Source organism: Astatotilapia calliptera, chromosome 20 (assembly GCF_900246225.1).
Source record: "Astatotilapia calliptera chromosome 20, fAstCal1.2, whole genome shotgun sequence".
In the NCBI taxonomy this organism is placed as follows: domain Eukaryota; kingdom Metazoa; phylum Chordata; class Actinopteri; order Cichliformes; family Cichlidae; genus Astatotilapia; species Astatotilapia calliptera.
This window is the reverse complement of record NC_039321.1, coordinates 19,819,625-19,836,036: the sequence shown is the minus strand read 5'-3', so window position 1 is coordinate 19,836,036 and position 16,412 is coordinate 19,819,625. Positions and strand designations below refer to the sequence as shown.

The window sequence follows — 16,412 nt, the reverse complement described above, 5'->3', positions numbered from 1 at the left end:
TTCAAATATTGCCAAAAGAGTGCTATAGCCACAACTGGGCCTAGTATTCCCCTAATGTTTGAGCTATGAAAGTCACCAATGAGCAAAAAATAAAATAAATCAAGTAAACATGAATAATTCTCTAACTTTGATCTCTACTCTATTATCTCATATTAGAACTGAATTATGCAGGGTGGCAGGAAAACGTAAGTGCTGTAAGTTCTGACCTGTAATCAGTAATCAAAATAAATATTAAGCTTTGATGTGGCACAAATGAGGACAAAATGAAGATGACAGACAAGATGAGACTCCATTTGGTTGACGGTTTATTTCATGGTGGTAGGAACACAAGACAAAGGTCATAAAGTTAGTAATGTTCAGGTCATGCCACTCTTATCGGTGCACTGCCCTTTGACGAGGTTTGCGCAGTCAGACAGTAGTTTACAGAGGCCAGACATGGAGGGTAATCCACATGTAGACATAAATAAGGAACAGAAAATAGATTCAAAAATCAGTAAATAGAAGATTTTTTTTGTAAAAAGCCAGATGGGATATTTGCGTAAGCCCTCTGGGATATTTTTTTCATATGAGTATGAGCATTATTACTAATATAGTCATTATTATTATTATTATTTTGTATTACTCATTTACATTATCAGAATGAGGCTAATACACTGGCTAAAGTAACAAAACAGTTACATGGATAACGTCTTCGTCACCTGCTCGCAGTTCAAGATGACTGGTTTTTAAGGCAATTCATAGTTTCCATCCAAACCATACATGGACTGCAATTGTCTTTTGTGTGTGTGTGTGTGTGTGTGTGTGTGTTCTCGAGTCCAAGTGGTTCCACCTGAAGTGGTCAAACTCCAAGAAGAGTGTAATAAAATAAGACCAGTTTAAGCTTTGAGAGAGTGACTGCTGGAATTTTAAAAGCATCTTGGAACACTAGAAGAGGGATTCCTGCCCTGGTGCGGACGCACACAATCAGCTTCAGTGCTATTCCTCCCCCATTTACAGAAGTATAGAGCATCGTGTGGGTGAACAGACAAAAGTCAGACATGGCTCCAGTGTATAGTACTAAAAACATAAACCTCCACAGATCACACGTTGTTGCTAAATTTACACTTAAAAATTGCAGGGCTGTACAAAAACAGGTTGCTTGATGACTTTTAAGGAGGGAAAGATAATTAGGAACCTAAGAGAAAAGGAAACGAACAAACGAAAAAGTACAAGACCATTTGATACTCAACCACGAACAGGCATGATTTAGTCTCAGAATATTGCCAAGGTTCTCATATCAAAACAAGTTTCTTTCAGTCATTCATCAAAGCTTATTGTGGTTCAGCAAAGACGACTCCACGTTGCAACAGTTCACTGAATTGTACAGGATTCGCACTAGTTAAACAAACCCATGCGTTACTAGGTTAGATCGCAAGTACTGAAGGATTATGTATGTTTTCCCAGTTTTTTGCGGCTGCTATGGCTTCAAAGGGTCACAATAGCGTCAAAGTCTCTCTCTTTTTCTCTCTCTTTCTTTCACTCAACAGCCGAAAGAAGAAAAAAAAAAAGATTCCTCCAGGAATGTTCCTAGGTGAAATACAAAAACATGAATTTAAGTCTCAGGTAGAGTTTTTTTTTCTCTTTTTTTGTGAAGATTTTTTTCTCTTTGTGTTGACTGACTGCTGTTTGACAGGACATTCCCAAGAGAAGTGGCTCTCGTGATAAGATCTCCCTTTGCCTCCTTTCTGTCTGTCCTTTTCTTCAGTCTTTGCTTTCAGCACCTCCTTAAGGTCAGATATGGTAATAACTCTTCCCTTAGACGCCATTAAAGGCCCTGCAAAAACTAACTGCTCCCGAGAATAATACAGAAATATATATCTATCACAAACAAAACAAAAAACAAAAAAATGAGGAATGACCAGACTTTAAAGATGTCTGTGAAGCCTGTACTTTCTGAAATCACTGAGAAGTGAAAATAAAAGAAGAAAAAGGAACCTCGATTCGTTTAAAACAAGAACAAAAAACGCCCCCCTCCCCCGACTCCCAGTTATTCAAAATAGATTCTTTTTCTTGGACTCAAACAAACAAACAAAAAAAACCCCCAGATTTTTCAAACCAACACTGCAGAAGTGCATGCATTTATAGTGGTCATCATTAGTTCATCTGCTGATTGTAGAACAGAACGCACAATAGTACAGGAGAAGCACAATTTCTCCAACGAGAACCCATCTTACATATTCACAGTCTCAGGTATTATTTATATACTCTATATTTATAACATCTATCCATGTCTGTGATTCATGTCTTGACTTATGACTAATAATATGCAAGTCATTGTTGCACGCAGCGCTCTCTCTCCGTCACATCGGGTTGCGGTGTTAGTGAGTCATATTTCAAAACTAAAGGCTTGGATGGGATTCAGATCGAGTGGAGAGTTTTTTCTTTTCTTTTTTTTCCCCTCTTTTCAGGGTGCTGTGAGATGGGGTTGATCGAGTGCTTATGACTGTGTACTTTCTCACTGTAGCAGCTTGACTGATTTCTGAAAAGTCCCATTAGGAAAATACAGTGGACTGAATACCAGGACTGAATACAGAGTTTCTTGACTGTAGTCGGCAGCTGGCTGCAGCATCGAAGAAACGCACGCACCGGCTACAGCATCCATCTCTCGTGAGGGAATGTGTGTCTATCAAAGATGTATAGGCCATGCTTGGGGAATGTGGAACGGCAGATATGGCACCGAGACAAGGCAGTAACCGGAGATCATCAGCAGGGTCCACCGTGTTCAAGTAAAGGATGAGAATAAAAAATAATAAAAAACAAAAAACTGGTAGGGCTGTTTTTTTTTTAAAGATTCTTTAAAAACATCAAATGTGACATGGATTTAATATCTGTGGTTTTCACCGAGGTGCCTTCTTTTTGGAAAAAAAAAAAGAAGGGCCTTGAAAGAAAAGGAATTTTTTACTGTGAACGGAGGTGCGGATAAGAGCAAAATATATAAAACAAAAATGAAAACAACATATTCATTTTCTTTCCATATAAAAAGCGATGAGAAGTATACAAAAATAGAAAATAATTACAGCAGGAGACATGGGCGCTATAGAGGGTGCGGGTGGGAGGGTTTCTTTTTCTTTTTCATTGCTTGCGATATTTCTGTCTTTGCTGGAGTTATTTGGCGGCGGAACAGTGTAATATTCTGGGGCTGTTTAAGGCGTCCTCCACCAGGTGGAGATCCACCCCGTCCACCACCACGTCCTTGATGCAGCCAACGAAACCCGTGCTGTAGGCCTTAGGCAACCGGCGGGCAACCGGCAGCTCCTCCAGACCACCTGAGGAGGGACAGGAGACGAGGTTACTTTGACTGTGAGTCACTGAAAAGGTTATTTCAGTCAAATCAGCCAGCAGTTCCTTTTTAACTTTAAACTTTTCTTTTTTTCACCTGCAGAAAAATACTTTGCACAACTAGTCAACTAATCTTAAAAGTCAGTGTAGTGCCCCTTTAAAGATCAAACAGCGGGATAAGGGTTCGGCTTTTGCAACGAATTAAACTGGAAATATCCATCAAATAGCCAACCTTTGAAATATTTTGGTACAAACTACAAAAGCAGCTACATGGTTTTGTCAGGTTGTATTACAGCCTTTGATATTTTTCACTATGACACCAGCTGATGGACATGACAGGATGACAGTGTATTTGTCAGACTGCCGTGATCAAAGTGAGATGGAGCCTAGCACGGCAGTCACACAGAACTGAAGTCAGACAGAGAAGAGAGAATGTTCTTTTAATTTGACACGGTGTATAAAGTACTAAAAAAAAAAAACCACTACAAAAGAAAGGTGGTGACGGAGTATAAAATGATGAATGCTTAACATCCTCATTATTTTTAATTTGTTTCCATCTTTGGTGCTAAGTGCTCACTGCCGTGCTGTAAACTCCCCGTGTATCACATGTCCATCACTTAGTCTTCTCAGCCCTCTGGCAGCCTTTGTGTATATAGAAGTCTGATTTCTTATACGTGCTGCTCTTTGCTACTCATAGCTGAGTTGGCCCTGAGGTACAAAACACAACAGCATCCTGAAAGCAAAAGAAAACTAAAAACAAAACATTTCAGAAATGGTCACTTTTTTTTTTTTTATGTTGTTGTGTTTTTCGAACTCTGGGCCACCACTTGTATACAGCTGCTAACTACCCACTTCTTCTCGTACTTATTTCAAAGAAACCAAAAGCAGAAAATCATTCTTTTCCTCTGTGGCTCAAACCCCCCCACAGAAACGGAGCTGATGGTTTGCAGCAAGTTTGCAGATGTTAAAGGTAGAATCTGATCTATTGAACATTGTGGACTATGCTTAAAAGCTGAGTCTGTGCCAGGAAACCAACCAGTTTAAATAAACTCTACTAATTCTGCCAAAAAGAGAATTATGCTGGAAGCCTGTTGATGGCTACAAAAAGTGTCTGATCTATGGGCAACTTCCTAAGCCAATTATTAGTGGGGGTGTATATGTTTAGCCTTTATTTAAATATTTGTGATCCTGTGTGGTTTAAGAAAATACCAAATAATTTCAAACTTGTGCACCAAATTCTTGTTTTCTAAAGTCATTAAAGATGTATGGTGTAGAATTATCTCACCCTGGAAAAAGAACAGTTCTAAGAAATAATGAAAACACCCCAAACTACCATGATATTCATGCCCATGATAAATGCTATATAAACTTATGACCACAACCAGTGTTGGGAAGATTACTTTTAAAATGTATTCCACTACAGATTACAGAATACATCCCCAAAATGTATTTTGTAACGTATTCTGAATACTTTGGATTACTTAATATATCATCATGCTTTTTACAACTACATGAATGTACTATTGCTGTGTGATCTATTACTATTACTGAAGGCAACTCGCCATAACAATACCAAATAGATTTAAAATCTTAATATAAAATGAGTAACAGTAGGGTGGACATTAGGTAAAGCTGCACTTTTTGCCGCGATCTCGTATGGAAAACTATTCCGCGCGTATATAAAACAGGTCCGCGGCTCCGAACCGTAGTAATGGGACCTCTGGCTAATACGTTAGGTTCCGTGTCGGGCTCGTAGCTGAAAACTAGCTTTACTTTGTTGTCTGGGTCAGCTTTGCTAAGGAGAGACAGAGAGAGGCGTTGAAAGGCTGCTTCAACGGAATTTACTGTTTCGAAGGAAAACACGATCACAGTGTACAGTCGAGTCTAAATAGCTTACATGTTAGTGTGCAGTACGCAAGATCGACAGCGCACAATGTGCTTTGAGGTAGCAGCCAAGAAAGGTGAAGTTTGTGTCTGTGAACACCCGTGTGTACACTTGTGTGCACACCTGTGTGGATCGGCACACTTGTATTCAAAAGGTTTCTCCATGTAACGATCTGCTAGGGAGTGTGGGGAGCCATAGCCCCGTCCCCCAGGGCATGAAGCAGGTGGAGGAGATCCAGGCCCCAGAATACGAGGACCCACCCTCCTGGGAAGATCTGAGGAGAGCTCCAAACGAGAGGTCACCCAGCAGCCATGGAGCAGAGGCCAGAGGGGGTTGTAGTGACGTGCCTGCAGGCTCTGCCGGCAGCCAGCTGTGCCAGAAAGGACCGGGCCTCAGGCCCAGAGGCCGGTACATGGGGTGCCCGGTACATACATGAGCGCCCAGCCCCAGACACCAAGAACCACCAACACACCAACATCTGAGGGCATCGGGCACTGGCAGGGAGTGTGGTGAGGGGAGATAGGCCTCCATACCTCGGAGAGCCTGAGATGTTCCCAGAGAGGTGGAGTCTACGACCCAAGATGACATAAAGACACAGACGAACAGGCGCACACAGACACAAACATGCATTCCCACCTCCATATACACAAACAAATACTCGGCACTCACCCGACATGGAGACAGACACAAATAGACACTGTACACACATTCACACTCCCCAAACATACTCTATATGCCAGGTTCAGGTACCCCTGCCCCCAGAGGGGCAAACCGTACCCGGACCCAGGAGAAGCTTCTCGGATGAGAGGTGAAACGTCTTCAAACAACTTAAAGAAGTCCAGACGCTTTTCTTTCCAAGCTCCTTAGACTTCCTTCCTTGGACCACTTTTAATAGACACTGACCACTGCAACGGGGAACACCTCACAAGGGCTGCAGATCTGGAGATGCTCTGAGCCAGTCGTCTAACCACCACAATTTCACCTTTAGCAAACTCTCTCAAATCATTACGGGTGTAATTCTTCCAGCTCTCCTAATTTTTGGGTGCCTGCTCAGGTTCCTCTATTGATGGTGTTTTGAGCAAACATAAAGTAGTCATTAGTGTCTTTCTCACTAAGACAGTGTGAAACATCTTTATTCAGAATTATTTTGAATCTGTTCTTAGGGGGAGAGAGACCATAGCTTCATTTTCCATGCCTTACCTATTTAGCCCTCTTTTCTGTTTCCCTCTTTGGTATCTACAGGGTCAGAACCCTCCTGCATCCCTTTTCCTCTTTACTTGATGCCCGTGCGACTCATTTCACCCCCGCACCTCCATCTCTTCCATGTTTTGTGAGGCCGAGAGTTCACATTCCCGCTGAGCTCTTTACATCCCCTGTCCCTGCCCACATTAATCGGATTGTGTGCCTCAGAATCAGGAGTCGACAGGGCTAATTTCATGCGAGTTACAGATGAATTAATGATGAACAGCGAAAAGGGGATTTAAAAAGGGAGAAGGGCTCTCGATGGGAGGGCTACGTGAGGATTATATATTCTTGCTGCAGGGCTCGCTCAGCACCTGTTCCACTGCGCTGCCTCCCCATGTGTGTTTGTGTACGTGTACCTGAGAGCACGAGCACACCTCTTACATGCGGCGAGGCTCTTTAAATGTCACTCGGGCTGCTTCTCCTCACAGACCTGCGTCTTTTTTTCGCTGCGCACTGTGCATTTTAAAGAACAGTCTGACTTTATTTTGCTGCCCGTCTTCAATGTTATTTCCTCAGAATGTTCAATCCAGCGGTGCTGTGTGTGTTCTTTCAAAAACGATTTCTCTGAGCCAAGTTCAGCTTAAATTGAACTCGAGGTAGATAACGGGCCGACTTTGGTCATTTTCAATTCAGGAGAGCAGACAACTTTGGAGTTAGTCAGATAGCCTTTCATTTCTCAACTCAATACCTGAATAGGCTTGGACTTTTTTTTTTGTGCCTAAACTGCAATCTTTTTTTCACCTGCCAGAAGCATTGACTTCATTGCTCACTTTTTGGCAGCCCAACCAGTGGCTAGGATGAAAAAGCACTATTCTGCACAATTACAAGCATTGCCATGCTTTATGTATGGCATAGCTAGGCACATTTTCAAGTCTGAATTAAGAGTTCAACTTTTTCCTGCATGTGTGGCCACCTACCCAGCCAGAGTGCTCCATCTGTGTCCAGCTGTGTTGATGCCAGAGGTGATGACCCTGTCACCGGTGCCTCGTTGCCAACCTGTAGAGAGCCGTCTCGAAGTGCTCTAAAGAGGAGAAAGACAAAAGGAGAAGGGCACTGGAAGTGAGTACGTGTGTGTCACAGCGAATAGCTTTAAATTGCAGTTTCGTTTCGTTTGAGGCATCAAGACTCTATTGCTCGACTGCCAGTATACTAAGCACTCACATAACTGCCTTTGCCAAGCAGTGTTCTAAACGTGCCTGTCTACCAGCTAACAGATGCCGTTAGAGCACCATTTATTTGAGGTGGCTCCATGTGGCGCATTAGCACACACTTAAGAATTGTGAAGACAGAGCTGATTTGAACCCCGCTAAAGTGGGCTTCCAGCAGAGAGACTGTCATTAGAGGCAAGCCACAAACACAGCTAGCTATGCAGCTTTGTGAGTCGTATGCCACATGCTGCGATTTACACCATCATTACCATCGAAATGATGTCATCTTCTCATGCGGTCTCCCTGTTAGTCTGGGATGAGATTTGGCCTAGTTCCTGTTTGAAATGGATGGAGCAGCTTTTCAGGGATCGATTATTCCCGCCTTACGTGATGAAACCGAACAAATTATCCCCCCACGTGACCAGTCGCCGCTATGCCGAACGTAAAATGCTCACCGACGATAATGCAGGGGTCGCAGGGAAGGTGTTGAGTTTGGGCAATGAATTTATTTTTAATGAAGAAATCCATTAAAGTGACATCACCATGGGACAGAAAAGTTCGGCACACTTCGTATTTTTTCTCTTCTATCCATTATTCATTTACTAAATGTTATTTTCTCTAATTCAAGTGTTATTTATTGTTCTTGCACATGCACCTACAGTCACTGGCCACTACATTAGGTACACATTTTCAACTACTTGTTACTTTGTTACACAAATATCTGGTCATACATGTCACCTTGGCATTAAGACGTAGCCTAGACGACCTACTGCAGTTCAAGCTGCGCATCAAAATGTGGAAGAAATGTGATTTAAGGGACTTTTAACATGGCGTGGTTCAGAAATCTACTAGGATATACCCACAAAGAAATCTCTTACTGATTCTCTGGCACGAAGAAATTATTTAGTTCTGAAGGCAAAATGGGGTCCAATCCAGTGCCAGCAAGTGCAACTAATAAATTCAATTCAAATTTTATGTATATAGCACCAAATCATAACAACAGTTACGTCAATACACTTTATATTGTAAGGTAAAGACAGTTTAAGAATACAGAGAAAAGCCCAACAATCTGATGACTCCCTCTGAGTAAGTGCTTTGGCGACAGTGGTGAAGAAAAACTCCCTTTTAACATTAAGAAACCTCTGGCAGAACGTGAGAGGAAGACAGGAAAGTGAGTGTCGGTGAGTGTCTATGCACCTGCTACAGGTTTGTATAGACAAGGCTCAACTGTATCAAAAACTGTTTATGATGTGACTGACTAGTTTTGTGGTAAGTACAACGTCATCTGTCCTGACAAACTGATCAAATAAATTCTGTTGTTAAAGCCACCCCCTTCCAGCTGTGGGCCCTTGCGAAAATTGTCACCTGCTGACTTTGAGAAAGTAACTCATGCATTTATTTCATCCAGGCTTGACTACTGGAAAAGCCTGAAGGGCATTTGTTTTTGCACTTTGCACTTTTTGCACTTGAGACCCATGTTTGGTAGTAGTACTAAGCTTATGCATTAAAGTGCATCAGACTCCACCTCCGGGTAGCAACACATATGCAACAGGTTTAGACTTCATAGTTGGCTGCATGGATTAGTGCAAGTTTGCACAATCTAAGGTCTCAAGCATTAAATCTGTTAATGATTGATTTCACACATTTTGTAATCTCTAAGTTACAAAAATGTCCCTGAGGTTCACTAATGTGTGACAAAACATGAAACTCCATGAACGATGAGACTTTTTCAGACTAACATCACATGCATTTTCTGACTGTTATGAAGCTTTTGAGTTTACATAAAACAAGGGGAATACCATAGGTATGCATATATGATATGTCTCGTGAGCCAAGTTTTTGCAGAGGCAAAGTCATTTTCACTTCTCTGGTGAGGCAGAGGTTCTACGGTTTGAAAGTCCCAGTTGTTAAGATTATAGCAATTTAAGCATGTGGTATGTCTACAGCTGTCCTGAGAGGTCAACGACAGTTCAAATGCTCACAGTCTGCTTGGACCTTCGTCTTCACTGCTTGCAGCTATATCAATGTTATTCATACTGTATTTCTATTCTTTTAAATCAAGCATTCTTGCAAGTCATCTACAGAGCAAAATACAGTGATGTGTATGAAAGGGAAATACACATACAAATACGCATTCACTTTTCTTATTTTTTTTACTCATTTATTTCCTGCCTATGTGTGTGTGTGGATATTGCAGGATGTTCTTCCTTTTTGAACATTCATTACCGTGTCAAAGCAATTTGATGCATAATATCATCCTCATGCATGACCAGGCATGAAAATAACGTTAATCTGGAACTAATCAGAGTCATCTCAGTGTGAGGGATCGCTGTGTAGCCGAGGATTCATGCAGGAGATCACGGTGTGCAGCAACACAAACACAATATGGATTAATTCTAATCCTGGTCTAAATGTAAAAGCTTCCATCACTGATCCCCTGTTACCTATCGTCTCCCGTCTTACCTGCTGGCCTTGATGCGTATCCAGCTGTTGGTGTCAACACGCACAGTAGAGCGCAGCACCACGGGTTTGGAGCCCAGGTCATAGGTCATTTGGACATGTCCATCTACAATTGCTAGGGCAATGTAGTCTGAGCGCTCCACGCCCTTTCCGCTCCACAGCACCAGACCCTGGGTCGTGTCAGTTCGGATGCTTAGTTCAAATTTGTTCACCAGCAGAGCCTTCTCGCTAGAAGGAGAGAAAATACATGTTCATTTATTTGTCTGCTACATCAGAAAGATTTCTAATCTTTAACATACCTATGGATATTGCATATAGGAAGCAAGGGTCCTGTGCTGTCGTCTCAAAGGTGCATTACCTGTGATGACATCTGGTTCTATTTGCTTACATATTTAGAAAGAAAACTTTGTAGCTTTAACTCTGCAATCACATGCTAACAGAGTTACCGGGATTTTGAAGGAGAATCAGGATGCTGGGTGAGTAGCAGGGGGCTGTTTCGCTATTAGCTTTTCTACATCCTACTGAGCCTGAACTGCACTGCTGCCTACTGCTTCCTTTGTTGCTTTGTGCATTGCTCTGTGTGTGTTGTTTAGGCAGCTGTTTGATCTCCCGTCTCTTGACTGCTACAGCTGCCAGGGTGATTTGGATGCAGAGACTAGGAGACTTCCCTTCTATCCTTAAGAGGCACTGTAAGCCACTGTCACCGCTGCGCGAGAAAAGTACACAGAGCAATGTGCCTCTGCTGAATTCGTGCACAGACAGACAACACCGCACATCCATGTCTGCATACAAACACACTAACAAAGGTCCTCCGTGAGTCCACCAGAGATACAGCAGACATCCAGGCAATCATACCTCATCATTCAGTCTCTGCACATTTGTTTGCACATCAGCAAAATGGAACTACTTCCAACGTCTTCAAAGGGTATTTAAACACAAAGACAGAGACAAGGTGAGGGCACGTACGACAAAGAACCAACAACACGTGGATTCAATTAAAACAAAAAACAAACAAAAAAACAACACCACAGACCTGGAGATAGATTTGACAAGACAAGACAGACAACAAGGCAAGGGAGTCAGCACAGCAAACAGGGAAGCACATGGGAGTACAAACAGGACAGGAAATGGGAGGGAATACAGAGAGAATGAGAATAGCAGCTCTCCTTAACCTCGAGGAGATTTTCTTCATTTTTTTTTCCTGTTTATCTTCCATTAAATGATGTCTAAACAAAGCAGCAAGATGATATTTAACTTTGGAGGAAATAAACTTTGAAAGCTCATGCCAAAAATGATGCCAGTCGCCTCAGCAGAAGCAGAGGGGGAAAAAAGGATTTTCTTTTCCAAAAACATGCTTAGGTTACAAACATCGACCCCCTTGATTAACCAAAACTGCTGAGGTAAACAGGAACACACACACACACCAAAAAAAAAAAAAATTTCTCCAGAGAGAAAAAAAAAACTAACAAAAAATACAGCTTAGTGAACCTTCTCCTGGCAAACCCTCAAAGAGCTTACAGGGCCCAATAAATCTCCACTGGAGCGGATTGTCAGTGATAAGGTCAAGGTTATTAAAAGTGCTGAATATATCATGAATAAAACAACGGCGGCGCACAGCGCTCTAGATCTCATATACACCGCAGACTTCATAGATTTCTGCTGTGATGCTGTTTCTTTTTGGAAATGGAAGAGTTTTATCTTCTCGGATTTTTTTCAAAGCTGAAAAAGGCCTCTCAGGGTGTGGACCTACGTTTCAACTCTAGGTGGCAGTAGTGCTTAGAATAATAAAAAGCCATGTGGGAGGACAGCTATTGCAAAGAGACTGCAGCTCTGGATGGATTTGTGCTGTTATCAGAGCTCTTAACTTTTTCAGAATTTATTGAAGCATATGCAGAGGCTCTTTGCCTTTCGTATTGGTAACTCTATCTCAGTAATGGAAACAGTGTTGTCTCTGCGGAGGAGGATTTAGCCCTGTGAGAGGTCGACGAGGGGTTGTCTGGAGGGAAGGGGAGGAATGAGGAGGTGATTCGCAAGCCGACAGCACCACATTTTTGATAGCTTTGAGAGACTCACCTCTGGTCGGATGGGTTCTCCAGAGACTCGGGACTTAAGGGAGCAGGGGGAGAAAGTCAACGGCATGCAGTGTAAGCGCAAGGGGCAACAAGGAGAAAGGGAGGGAGGGAGGAGGTCTAGTTTAGGCCTGGAGCTGCAAAAAGCATAACTTATCTGCTCTACTACAATATCGACCACGTCAAGTCGATAACAACTGTTGTGTGATCATAGGAAGAGTGTAGCTTAGCCTTGATAACACCACAACCATAAAAAGGTTCTTAAGGGAACCGCTGAGATTAAGATGGATGACTAACTCTCCAAAATGCCTTGGGATCAAGCATTTTTTAAACGAGTGAAGCATCAAGATTAAGCACATTCATGGTCAGTGTCCACTGAGGTGCAGAGCCCGCTTTAAGTCAGCGTCCAATTATTGACCAGCTCCTTTATATTTATGGCTCTGCACGCTACAGTGCTGCACCAATTACCTTCTGTCCAGAGATGAAAGCAGCGAATGAGAAAAATTGGGCAATTGTCCAAAAATGGGGTCAAGCGCGTATCAGTTGAGAGTCATGGCCAGATATGATTTGTCTCTGAAATAATGGAGCTTGAGCGTAATCGACCTGAGCTTCCAGATATGGAGGAGGAGGAGTGATCAAAGGGGTGCTGTAAATAGTAACCAAAACATTAACCCAGGGTTAAAGTTTGACATTTTGGCCTTAGCGCCACTTAATGGCCAAGAAATGTATTCATTCCTTTTACCAGATCAAATCCCACCCAATTGATTGTGCTCCTTTAGAGTGCTGCACCAAGAGCCTGGTATGGTTAGATTCACCCTCATTGTGGCTCGTAGTAAATGTGACATCCATTAAACTTTTGACAGTCTGGCTTCAAGGACCGCTGTCCCCTGCTGCTAAGTGAGATTGATGCCCATGGCTACACACTGAGGAGAGAGATCTCAATTGGAGGTCTAATCTACAAAGGGAGACAAATCTGTGATTAACATGTCACAGCCTTTCTGTACAGTCGACTCTGTAATTATTCACAATTACAGTTAGAGATCTGGCAAAAATGAAATGACAGAAGCCCTGGCATGGAGTGGAACTCTGGGCGGAATCCAGTCGGCTTAATTTGAGCCGAATTCTGCTTCAGCGCTTTTTAAAAAAAGAGGTTACTTACCGAGCTAATGAGCAGGAAGAAAAACCTTTAATAACTAAGGCATGACCGAGGGTTTTCCCGCGCACAAACTCCACAGGCACCAGAAACTAGGTTGAGTTGTATTTAGTATAACCTCCTCTTGTAGTTTTCAAGGGGTCTCATTCATTTCTCACATTAGCGCTTAATGCCATTCAGCATAAAGCACGTGGCAATTCATTTTGTTTATGAACGAGCTACAACCATGCATAAAATATTGCACATTCTCAGTACAGCAATTCATTTTCTCGGAGGGCTGTGCACAATGCTTATCATGCAAACATTCATGCTTCCCTTTGCACTGAAAGGAAAAAAAAGACAGGAGCTAATGACAATGCATGATGCATTAAAAATAAGGAAACCTGTCAAATGAAATTATGGATATGGGCCTTGGATGTGAAAATCTGGCTTTAACGGTTAAGATGAGTTCTGTGTGGATATTAAGACGGGAAACTGAATGTGCTTTAATCTTTGCATTTGGGTTATCAAACATGGATTTTAAAAAAAAATTTTTTTTACTGCTGTTAGTCGAGCTGGATTTGAAACTTGGGTAAATACCCAGTGTTAAAGTCTACTTACTCTGGGATCTCATTGGTCAGTTGGCTTGAGTGAAAAGGAAAGACAGTGAAGGACATTCACATGAAACAAAGACACATGTGGACAAAGACAAGGGAGGTCAAGGACAGAGGACGAACAACTGGAATGCTAACGCCATCAACAAGCAGCAAAGACACATCAAAAGGCACACACGGATATGTGATTCTCCAGCCAGTTGTTTCTGAGTGAGTGTGAGGTATGAGCGTCCACGGCAGCATGATGATCTGCACACCGTAACCCGGTTTTCACACCTCTGAGTGTTTGTGTGAGGAGCTGCGAGTCGAAGATATAGAGCCGCTTGACGTCGTTTCAGGCTCGTCACATAAACATTTTTGTTTATTCCAACCTGGAGGCGCTCTCTTGCCAACCTTGTAGATGGATGGAAGACTAAAAATGTCTCATCAGTTGCCTGAAGTGAGTGGATTGCTGTTTTTTTTGTGTTTTTTTTATACAACAGCCCCAGAAATCATTTTCCAACTACGTCATCGGCTTTCTTTCCCCATTACGGGGAGTTAAAATTGAAGCCAACACATCTTTGAAAGCTTGATGAAAAACGGTCATCCACACATGATGACCACATCAAAATAGGATGAGAAGTTTAATCATGTGTGTGCTTACTGTTCAGCATCAGTGCGAGCTACGGGGTAGACCACAGGGCGAACCGAGCATGCTCTGGGCAACACTGTGATTGTTAACTGTCTCGCTAATTAGTGAAATCCTGTCAAAAGCGTAGCGGGACTTGCCACAGACAGAACGATGAGCTATTAGCCCCAGCGCTGATGATATCATCAACACTGTCATCACAGCTTACCACGGGAGAAGATGGAGGGGTTATTTGGCTAATAGCTTCTACAGCAGAGATGGTGGATGATGCTGAACGGACTGTAGTCTTTCTTACCTCCTGGTAACAGCGTTGTGGTACTCGATGAACGTCCGTCCGTCAAAGGCGATGGCCTCGGTCTCGCCAGCAGACTTCTCGTGGATGGCTGTGAAGGACAGGGGCGGGGCGAGGAATGATGAGAGGATGAGATCGCACCAATCAATAAAGATTCAGTTATCAGAGCCGAAGGCAATGAAGTGTGAGCATGGGGTAGGTGGATTGGTGCGTTGGCCACACGCCCAAGGTTAATGGCAAAAGCAACGACTGAGTATGTAAGACAGATTGGCCCCGAACGAGCGCACGTCTGGCAGAGTATCACGAAGATGATGAAAGGAATGCGCAACCCCTTCCTTTCATAAATATTCAGTTGACACAGTTCATCATTTTCGTAAGTGCCGCGTTAGTTTGAGATCAATACATAATGAGAGTGACATAAAAGAGACATCACATGTCTAATATTGGCATTATTACCTCGCAATGGCAGAGCACAATGGAAATAAAGGTCTTATGAGCAGAAAAAATTGAGACTCATATTTTACCTTCTATAGAGGCAAGCCAAGAACAAGCAGTGTTACATGAAGCATCACTGATTTCAGTGCCACTCATACTATGCTTTAAAAGCAGCCCAAAATGCTATGCTTCTGGAGTAAAACCAGATCATCTTGGATGAGGAAATAGAACAATTTGTACGGTTACAGTGATTCACTGAAGCCGTGCAAAAACATGATAAGGTGATCTCAACCCAGCAAGTATTGTTAGCCACTGGCTTACACAAAGAGAAATCGCACTGGTCCTTAAAGTAGGGGTAGGAAATGTGTTTAAGAACTGAGATTTTCTCTGGTTCATTCACTCGGATTAGGATAAAGCCAAATGTAATGTATGTGTTAGGACAGATGACAAAAGATGGCAGCGGTACTCACTGTTCTGGCAGTGCTGCCCTGAGAAGCCGCTGAGGCATTCGCAGTTGTAAGTGTCCAGCTGAGGTTTGCAGCGGCCACCGTTGTGACAGGGCTCCCTGGAGCAGGGGTGATTCTGGAACATGGCTACGCTGCTGGAACGCAAGGCATTCTCCTCCCTGAGGATGGGCGTACCCATCAGAGTGATCTAGAAGCAGTGCACACAGGGCGTTATCAGCAGGTGTTACCTCAGTCTGGCTTCGAAGACGTTTACGAAACAAAAAGCATGCATCTCGGCAACTAGCGACGTTCTCGCTAGTGGCCGCATATTTCAAAAGGCACCGGGAGGAAATAAATTGGATCTGAGCCACAGTGGAGAGTCATATTTGGGATTTCTGAGATAGTACATCACTAAAATCAAATATCAATTATTAAATAAGCAGCAAAATAAAAATGTGGAAAACATCACGATGACTCAGTGGTTTGATTGTACTTAACCAGGGATGTCAAACTCATTCTACATCGTGGGCCATCTTTGATCTTTGATCCTAAGCGGGCCGGACCAGTGAGACTCCTGAGATATTTTAATATAACAAAAAGTAGTGCAATTTCATCAATACAGCTTTTCTACATGTTGATTTTGCTAATTTTGGCTTAAACTGTAGTAAATAAATCTGTAAAAATAGAGAAAAAAGTCTGTCAGCTCAATGCACAGAAAGTCTTGTAATAAAAAAATGGAA

The 16,412-nt window shown here is 42.6% G+C and overlaps 1 protein-coding gene across 9 annotated transcripts in view; it reads right to left on the bottom strand.

The window, feature by feature from the left end:
* Positions 1-287: 287 nt before the first annotated feature.
* agrn (agrin) overlaps positions 288-16,412 on the bottom strand; it is a 274,693-nt gene continuing 258,568 nt past the window's right edge. For 4 of the 9 annotated variants that reach the window (XM_026153159.1, XM_026153153.1, XM_026153154.1 and 1 more), the window contains 7 exons: positions 15,697-15,880; positions 14,795-14,882; positions 13,879-13,902; positions 12,130-12,162; positions 10,060-10,284; positions 7,366-7,469; positions 288-3,305 (listed from right to left, as the gene is read on the bottom strand). In XM_026153159.1, the coding sequence (XP_026008944.1) occupies positions 3,145-3,305; positions 7,366-7,469; positions 10,060-10,284; positions 12,130-12,162; positions 13,879-13,902; positions 14,795-14,882; positions 15,697-15,880 (819 nt within the window). In that variant the 3' untranslated portion in view covers positions 288-3,144. The remainder of the gene's footprint in view (positions 3,306-7,365; positions 7,470-10,059; positions 10,285-12,129; positions 12,163-13,878; positions 13,903-14,794; positions 14,883-15,696; positions 15,881-16,412) is intronic. The other 5 variants (XM_026153156.1, XM_026153157.1, XM_026153160.1 and 2 more) reach the window with 2 other exon arrangements.